This window comes from Vipera berus, assembly GCF_964194415.1.
Source record: "Vipera berus genome assembly, chromosome: 1".
Lineage (NCBI taxonomy): Eukaryota > Metazoa > Chordata > Lepidosauria > Squamata > Viperidae > Vipera > Vipera berus.
Genome location: NC_138202.1, coordinates 173835300 through 173845156, shown reverse-complemented (window position 1 = coordinate 173845156; position 9857 = coordinate 173835300). Strand labels below are relative to the sequence as shown.

At 41.4% G+C, this 9857-nt stretch overlaps 1 protein-coding gene across 3 annotated transcripts in view; it reads left to right on the top strand.

The window, feature by feature from the left end:
- Positions 1-2058: 2058 nt before the first annotated feature.
- Positions 2059-9857, top strand: part of ANKRD44 (ankyrin repeat domain 44) — a 143866-nt gene continuing 136067 nt past the window's right edge. For all 3 annotated transcript variants that reach the window (XM_081314531.1, XM_081314532.1, XM_081314530.1), the window contains exon 1: positions 2059-2278. In XM_081314531.1, coding sequence (XP_081170657.1) covers positions 2252-2278 — 27 coding nt within the window. In that variant the 5' untranslated portion in view covers positions 2059-2251. The remainder of the gene's footprint in view (positions 2279-9857) is intronic.

Below are 9857 nucleotides of genomic sequence, written 5' to 3'. Positions count from 1 at the left end.
ATGACACTTAAGATTCTCAAGTTTTTGAAGATATCAAAGAATCTGAGACCTACAGAAAGCTTTATTTAACAAGATTCATGGAAACTTACAGTCGCACATTTTAAGCTTACAGTACTTTAAGCTTGGAGTTTGACTAAAATAATGTGCATCAGATGTTTACACATAATTCATGGGCTTCTCATTTTCTCTTGGAAGAATATTTTTAAATTTCAAAGCTACATTGGGGCAAAAAAAACTATAGGTTACTAGTCTAATTCCCCCCCCCTTGTTCCTGATGCTTATTTTCCCCATTGGGAAGACAGAAATGCTTTTCAAAGTTCCTTTAAGGGTGCCCTGTGAGAATCTCTAGTTAGTTACCTTTCCCCTGGGTCTTTTAAATTCATGAGGAGCAGGGAACAAGTATATAAACATTTAAATAAACAAGTTATATGTTGATTTTATTCATATGGATGAATGCACATTATGAACTGAAAATACAATTGTTTTAGGTTGACTTTTGGCCCTTCAAACACAAAATAGTTGAATGGATTCAATAACAAGTGTAACATTTTATGAACCTTTCATAGTACCTGGGGAAAAGGAATTCTTGGTTCTTAAGGCTCCCCCTCTTTGGAAAGGCCTGTCTGATGTTACTTTATTGCTGACCTCAGATATTTTTCAACTGGGAACTCCAAAGTAGTTTTTTTAAGATATACAGTATGTACACAGCTGCCTATCAATATATATTTTTAGGGCAGTCACAGATGAAAGCAAACAAATGACAAAGTTTTATTACTAGTCAAAGAATAGCAGTTGAACACAGCACATATTTTTTAAATAGAGCCAACATTTATTATTTTATTACTTTTATGCCACCCATCTTTGCTTAGACTAAGTAAAACAATAAGATAAATTATTAAAATATTAGAATAAATATTACCTTTAAAATTGGCTTAAAATTAATAACATAAAACAATCTCTGACAACATGGTATCTTCCAAGTATCAGACAATGAGACTCACTACCTCCAGCCAACATGGCCTTAGTCATTCATTTGACCTATTATATTACAACTTTACATTTAGTACGGTTGCTAAAGGTGAATTTAAGCCATCACCTTTGTGGAAAGAGGTCAAGACAACACTGGAATATGTCCTTTAAGTTGTTCAGGGGAACATGTGAGGATGAGTCCTACACGAGAGGGTCAGGGGCTATTAATAAAAAAGTCACTATGCATTTCAAAAATCTAAAGGCTATCTACTCTTAGCAGCTTTGGATGCTTGCCTTCCACCAGAGCTAGCCTGATCCTTCCCCCAATAATTCCAGTCCCCTTTAAAAACTTTTTAACATTGGATCCCATATCCACATTTGATGACAGCAAATTCCATTATTGTAACTAGCCACTGTGTCAACAAGTACTTCTCTTTATCTGTCCAAAAGGGGAGAAGAGTTTTTCCACATCATGCAGGATTTTATATACCTTAACTTAGTCACCCCCACTCCACGCTAAAAAAAAGCGCCTTATCTTTCATTATAAGACATCTGCATTTGCCTTCCATTAATTCACCAAATGGGGATTTCGCCATAAAGCCTAATAGCACCCCCAAGTCCAGGATCGACCCGCAGTCAAGAGGCAGCGGCCCATATAGTGATATTCCCCCCCAGGACAAAAAAAAGGCTGAATTCAAACGTAACGCCGTCAGAAGCGTGAAAGGAGACACATTTGTGTACAGAATTTAGCCCGGCCCAACTACAACATCGAATCCCAGCCGCCGCTCATTTAATGGCCGATAAATCGCGCATTTTCCCGAGAAAAGAGCGCCATAGCAAAAAGGCAGATTTGGCGCGAAGGGGCGGGTGACACCAAGGGAGCGGAACAAAGGAAACCATCCCGACGGGCTTTCCAGCAGTCGGCAGGAGCAGCCTCGCATTTCCGGACATGGAGGAGGAGGAGAAGGAAGAGGAAGAGGAGGAGGAGGAGGAGGGGAGAGCCAAGGCGCAGTTTGAAGCTCTGCTCGGCAAGGGGCGCTCTTGCTCAAAGCGAGCGCGGCCCGGAGAGTGTGTTGGAGTGATGTCAGGGCTAGCTGGGCTGAATGCATCCGTACTTCCTGTATCAGAGCAGGCTTGGCTAAATACCAGCGGGTTTTATTCCTCCTGACCTAGCGAGCTGCTGCGGGAGGAGGATTGTCAGCCCGCGTCTGCCCTTCGGAACGTAGCTTGGCATCCGCAGGCGAGAGAGCTGCATGTGGGGGAGCAAAGCCCGGGGGAGATCATGGCAGTGCTCAAACTGACCGACCAGGTAAAAAAAAAAGAGAGAGAGAAAGAGAGACCACCAACAATAGAATCGGGGGAGGGCGAGGGTAGCCCACGAATAGCTGCTGCGTTGCTGGGAGGCTTCTGGAGAGCCGCCGCCGCAGCAGCTGCTGCTGCAAGCGGCGGCGGCGGCGGCAGATCGCGTCGGAGGCCGGGTCTTCGTTTTGGAAGGTCGGGGATCCCAAACTGGGCGCCGGGGTCCTCCTCCTCCTCCTCCTCCTCCTCCTCCTCTCGGGCGCGAGCCTTGCAAGCCACTTTGCGGGTGCCGCGCTCCCCCAGTGGCGGGGGGCAGAGGAGAGTGGCGTGTGAGGCTTACGGTCGAGGCGGCGGATCGCCCGTCAAGTTTCTCATTGTCTCGGCTCTAGGAAATGGAGCAGTTGTCAAAACAGGAGGAGATGGGGGCGGGCATCTCGGAACGGCAGCGCTTTGGCTGCGTTCGCACAACCCCACCGAGCTTTCGGCGTTCGCACGGCGCGCTGACCTTTAAATGAACCACACGGACTACCCGTCCCAAACCTCAAAGTAGCGGATTATGTTTTCGTGCCCGCCTCTCCTCCCGCCTCCCCCCCCCAGTTCCGACCCACGGCTTTAATACATACTGGCGCATTTTGCCTTCATATTGACTGTCTTGGCATTTATCGAGTCGGGGAGGTGCTTTCGCGTGTTGACCTGCATCTCCACTGCTGGGGGTGGGGGGAGGAGAGGGGAAATGGATAAGGGCACCTCCTAATAAACCTGTAGTGTGTTCCGGAGCGACGGGGGATATAGAGCAAATCGTTGGATTACTCTGTTAGTGGTGATTCCCTTCAGTCCCAGCTTTGACACGAATGGCTTCACCCGAAACGTTAATGCATCTTTATTAACGCCCCCGCCTCTCATCTCCCCTGTTCAAACAGTGATCCTTTATAGTGATCTGCATTCGTGGCTGTTAATAGGCTGTGCGGTCAGGGCCATACCCCAGTTGCTGGTGACTTCAAATATTTATGCAGTTTTTATAAGCCAGAATTCTAAAAAAAAGGAGCCGCTCCTAATAGGCTGTCTGTTGAACCAATCCTCAGAACTTTTAGATTGGGTGAAGGACAAACCTAGGAGGAGTGGATTGAAGAGCTGATTGCCTTAACTGGGTTAAAGCTCTTGGTTAGGATGAAAAGCAACACAAGCCCCTGTGAAAAGTGCTCTTGAGTGCATTCTTGTCAAAGAATAAGAAGGACCAACCTGGCTGTTTTCCAAGCACAGGGATGCTATGTCTTGGATGCCAGGCAAATAGGGCCCTTTAATGCTTTTCTAGGCTTTAGGCGGTGGGTGAGTTTGGCAGAGATTCAAATGGGTTTCATAAATGAGTGAAATGTGGGGTGTGAGAGTTAAACTTCCTCGGCCTTCCTCAAGTGTGCTCCAAAGCCCACATATTATACATCTAATTTGAAAAATAGAGATTTATAACACACTAACTTTGGAACACACTCAGAAAACTAAAAGGAAATTTTAACTATCACAGTTCAAAATGTTCAGTTTAAATATTATCCTGGAACCTTGTAATAAAATTGTCTCAAAAATCCCATCATTAGGGATTATCCTTTTAGATTTGCAGTGAAATGAAGAAATTGTTGGTTGCCCTCGTATGAAATAGTATATGCTATTCATTAGGCAAGAATTATTTTCTCAGAGATGTTTGGGGAAAAACTTTTAAATGCATATTAAGCAGCACTTTGACCTAATTCATTCTAAACATTTATTATTAAATAACACATTTTTTTCTAATTTTCTTATCAATAGTAAAACAAAGCATTTAAGGGTGACATTAAGTTCCTTTAGTAGTCTAACTTGTCTCTAAAATATGCTGACTATTCTGCATTCAGTTAATCTACTAATTTTGGTTAAATTTAGTGTGTGTATAATTTGTCACATGGACTTTGGTCTAAGTCTTCTTCTAAAAGTATTACTTACGTTTTGTTTATAGGATATACCTCCTCTTCTCTATATCCAATACAGTGTAGTGTTAGCTAATAAATTCATGTAGTCTTACATGAAATAATCTCTATTTATTCTGTAAGGTAGACTATACATTTTGGTACTCTAGATATATATTTTTTAATTGTAAGGCCAGTAGCATTTATAAGTGTTGTCTCTGATCTACCTCTTGATACTACTTTTTTATATACAGATACTTCTAATTTTTGACAAAATTCTTTCATTTTGGGTGGCTTTATCTGGCCTCTACAGGATAGTGCCAAGTTCCATTAATCCAGCTAAGATTTTTAAATTGAACATCTTTGCTACAGTGAATACTAAAGGTGTTTGTGCTTTAGGTGTCATTTCAATGCTTAGACTTTTTCTTGAAGCCAAATTTTGCTGGGAATTAGTTACAAGGGTTTAACAACTTTAATGAGCCTTGATGATTAATGGCATGCCATTTTTTTCTTCACACATTATTTTAGTTTTTAAGCTGACCAAAGTCAGTAGAACTGGGTCAGAGAGACAGAGACAGAGAGAGACAGACATATTCACGTTTTTGCACAACATAGTAAATCCAAACTAAATGAATTACTTTTAAGGTTTACAATTCTGTAAAAATCATGTTTTGGCTTAGCAAAACGTGATTTATTTAAAAAACCATGAATAAACAAACCAATATTTTAGCACAAAGTGCGAAGGAGTTTACTTTTTTCCTCATGCTGCTTAGTTTTAGTCATAGGCAAATTAGTTTTAATCAGCCAAATATAGTATTAAGAAATCTAAAACACATCTGGAAGGTAAAGGCAAGAATTCCTGCTCTTAGTGAGCTAGTTCCAGCAAACACCCCCTCTCCATCCCACCCCAAATAGGAAGCCTTCTGATTCCCTGGAGCTTTTTCATTGGTTAAATTAGAGAAGAACCAATCCTTGCCAGCAGCCATTTCCCCTGAAGGCTGGGGAGCAATCCAGAAGTGGGAGAGATGGCTGTAAAGATGTACAGGGAGAGACTGTTTCCATCCTTACCAATTGCAATAAAGTGCACATGTTGGGCTTTTGAATATTGAAATGTTGATAAGAGCCCTGCCGGTTATCTTAATCCAGTATTTTACTCCTCAGAAAATAGGCAACCAAATGCCCCTTGGGTGCTTAGTAGGGCAGAAACACAGACATACCATTTTTCCACCTTTGTTCCCCTGTTGGTATTTGGAGGAGTGCTGTTTCCAGAGGTAATATTCAGTCTTCAGGATTAATAGTCATTGATAGACTGGTCCACCCTGCTACCATCACCCCCTCTTTTGAGACCATTGTACTTCACATTCTGTTTTGAATTATCATTGTTAACCATTTTCAAAGAGCAAAGCTGGGGAGAAAATAACTGCAAATAAATAAAAATTCTGCCAATGGAAAAAGCATGAATAGAATGAAAATTTTACATTCAGCCTACTAGAGGAGTTTAATGAGAATTGTATGATTTGTCCTTATGTGTTCAGCTTATTCCAGAGCATGGATCAATGTAATATATGAATCCAGTCACTCTTGTGGACAATTCAATGGCCATAATAAAATAAGTCCTTGGAAAGGTATGCATTTCTAATAAATTATCGTGCATTCAACAGCCAAACATTATGCATGCTTGAGTTGCCTCCCTTACAATAGACTTGGGTAATCTCTTCTGTGTGACACAAAAATGCTCCGTTATCTTAGCTGTGACCCTAAACGTATCCCAAAGTTGTTTTCAAATTATTATTCTTAATAAAACAAAATGACAGAACAGTCTTTTAAAACATATTTAAATGTAAATCAAATTTTAATTTTAATTACATTTTTGTTCTGGCTCCAGCATGACTACTTACAAGCAATTCAAATCTATATCAGCGCTCCACCCCTCAAAAGTTGCACACTTGTGGCTTATTGCAGCTGTCATAGCAGACACTATATGTTCATCTTGTTGAAATGATTGATTTTTGCCAGATGTCTTTAGCTGATACTGTCCACATTTGCTACTTAAGTCTGGCTGTGCTTCAGCAAAAGCCCATTCCATTCAGTGCGTTGTCCTGTTAAGAACCAATTTTGGCTTTTTAGGGAGCGAAGAGACTTGGTGGTTTGTGTAAACATCCTGCTTGTGAGTGTTGCATGCAAGAACTTCTGCAATTAATTCTTGTGACACGTCTTACAAGACACCATGCCCCTGGATTTGCTTCAAGTCTATGAATCTGAATGCAATGTTACTGCATGCTTAGGCAGAAATAAATGTGCCTGTTTTCATGATATACTTTGCATAGCATATTATATGAAAAGCCATTTCAAAAGACAGGGAAAGTTCTGGGCAGGAGCAGAATATTGGTTCTATGATAAAACAAAGACATTATTTTGCAAGTGTCAAGACAATTATGCCTACTAGTAAAACCTCCAGAGCAAATTCCCAGCAAAACCATATATAGCCATTGGTAGAGTTGTGTAGGTGATTGCTAGAGTGTTTTCAGATGAGAGTTTTGTTGACGTAACTCACAGATTCTTCCTAGATCAGAGAGGTCCCCAACCTTTTGGGCAGGTGCTTGACTTAATATGCTAATCCAAAACCAAATCATGTTTTTACACAAACTGTGATCAGTATGGTCCTCCATTACTAATCCTCCCATGTTTCGGGTAGTCCTTGACTTACAACAGTTCATTTAGTGACTGTTTGAAGTTACAATGGCACTGAAAAAAGTGACTTATGACAGTTTTTCACTTATAATCATTGCAGCATCCCCATGGTCATGTGGGGTTCAGGTGCTTGGCAGCTGATTTATATTTATGACAGTTGAAGTATCTTGGGATCATGTAATCACCTTTTGTGACCTTTTAACAAGCTAAGTCAAATGGAAAAGCCAGATTCACTTAAGGACCATGTTACTAACTTAATTTTTTTTTAATCCCATTTATATCCCGCCCTTCTCCGAAGACTCAGGGTGGCTTACAATCTAAGCACAAATCAATGTGCTTAGCAATAGCCTTCATTCTATGTATATGCCTGCTTATTAGGGCTTTCGGGGGGGGGGGCAAGCGGCATTATTGCAAAGTCAGCTTATTGCCCCCAACAATCTGGGTCCTCATTGCAGTGATTCACTTAACAACTGTAGCAAGAAAGGTCGTAAAATGGGTCAAAACTCACTTAACAAATGTCTTGCTTAGCAACATAAATTTTGGGTTCAATTATGGTCGCAAGTTAGGGACTACCTATATTTTTGGAGTGAGTGCATAATGCAGTGAGTGTACCTGTATAATGGAATGAGTGCTCCATTGCTGGAGGTTTTTAGGAGATTGGACAGCCATTTGTCTGGAATTTTATAGGGCAGGGGTCTTCAAACTTGGCCCTTTTATCACTTGTGGACTTCAACTCCCAGAATTCCTCAGCCAGCATGCTTGGCTGAAGAATTCTGGGAGTTGAAGTCCACAAGTCATAAAAGGGCCAAGTTTGAAGACCCCTGTTATAGGGTCTTCTCCTTGAGCAAGGAGTTGGGCTAGATTAGAACATCTCCAAGGTCCCTTCCAACTCTGTTATTCTGTTATCTTTCTCCTCTTGTAGATGAGCCATTAAAAACAAAGTCAGAATAGCTGATTAGTGGGAGAGGTAATATCCTTGCCTCACCAGACTGGGTATGGTTTAGGAAGCAAACAGCCATAAACTGAGTTAGACCTAGAGTAAAATGATCAACCCTAGAGCTGAATCTTAAATGTTCTTTAAGCTGTAACTCCTACTGTAGATTACAGTACTTAATTCCACCCCAACCATTTGTTGTATCCCATACCCCCACTAAAGCCACAGGAACAATAACAAGTCCATTTATTAGGGCAGAAATAGCTTTAATGTTTTCCTCAGAAAATCGCACAATATGTTGAGGAAGCCAAAATGATCCTAAATTTGACAGAAACCATTTACTGATTTCAGGTAACTTATACTGTATTCTGGCATAACCCAGCCATCACTGAGGGGATATAAACCCTTTCCTCATTACTTTTCTGTCATCACAGTCAGGGTTAGATAAATCTAGAGGAAGCACTATAGTCAATATGACCAAAGGCCTGTTTCATGTAATACTCTTCTCCCCCAATGGGCAAGGAGATGCCAGTGGAAAGCCCACAACCAGGACTTTAGCCCAGCAGCCCTTTTCACCATAGACACTACTATTAGTGTAAAGTTCAGCTGACAAGTCATTTATCTCTGTTTGCATTTAAAGATCTCTCTCTTTCTCTCTCAGAGTCACTCTATAGCCTGTGGTGAAAATGCAGTATTTTTACAAAAATGTGAACTCTGCAAACTTGCTAATGGGAGTAATGATGCTTTTTTAAAAGGACTTTTTCTTTTATTCAGTTCATTGTTTGCTTTTTGAACACAGAATTTCAGAGAATCTCTGTACTTTTGTGACATTTTCAGAGCTGAGACCATGGATTAGGAATAGGATGGTTGCCACCATCCCCTCAGTGCCTTGTAGATAAGATTCGTGTTTATACTTTAGCTTCAAGGAAGGAAAAGATAACATTAACTGTGTTTATCAAATGACTCGTCCAAAAAAAACCTAATCAAAATACGTGCCTCTCCCAGAAAGTAATTAGCTACAACTTTGCTTTTCAAATAGGGAAGTGCAGCAGTCTATAAAAGTCTGTTATATTATGCCTATCCATCGGTTGGGTGTGCATGCTGGGCAAATTGCATTTTCTCGAAATATAAATGTAATTCACCAAAACTCTTGATTCTTAAGGTACATTTTTTCTGTGCCTAATGTGTGACTTGTAACCTTTTCCATCCAGCTGCAGCAAAGGGATTTGGTTGTCATGCCAACGTTTGAATAGATGAGAACCCTACACTGTGCAAACATTCATAGATGTCCCCTGGTAATCCCAAGGCCATATCTGACCTTATAACGAATGTTTTTTGGCTAGGTCTAGAGAGACAGGTAAATTTTGCTTATAGCTTTCTTATAATATTGTTCCTTCTGTAAAAGCTTCAGCTGGTACAGAGTGCAGCTGCACGGATGCTTTTGGGGGTTCCCTGATACTCCCATATTACACCTCTGCTTCGTAAGCTGCACTGGCTTCCAGTTGCCTTCCGGGTGAAATTCAAGGTGCTAGTGATGACATACAAAGCCCTACATGGCATGGGTCCGGAATACCTACGGGAGCACCTACTGCCAGCGTCAACACCCCTCCGTCCTGTGCGCTCCCACAGAGAGGGCCTCCTCAGGGTGCCACCGGTCAGAGAATGCCAGCTGGTGACCCCCAGGGGGAGAGCATTCTCGGTGGGTGCGCCAATCCTCTGGAACCGCTTACCAGCCGAAATCCGGATGGCCCCCGACCTTCGCACCTTCGGCGAGATTTAAAAACCTATCTATTCCAGCAAGCCGGCCTGGCCTGATAGATTTGGGGTTTTATTTGTAGATCTGGGGTTTTATTTGTTTATTGTTGGTTTATTGTATACTTACTTTGCTCTGTACACCGCCCTGAGTCCTCCGGGAGAAGGGCGGTATATAAAACGAATAAATAAATAAATAAAATACCAACATAATCCCCACTACAACTTTAACCAGCCTGAATATTTTGGAATCATGAATGGAGTCTAATTTGTCTGTAAAA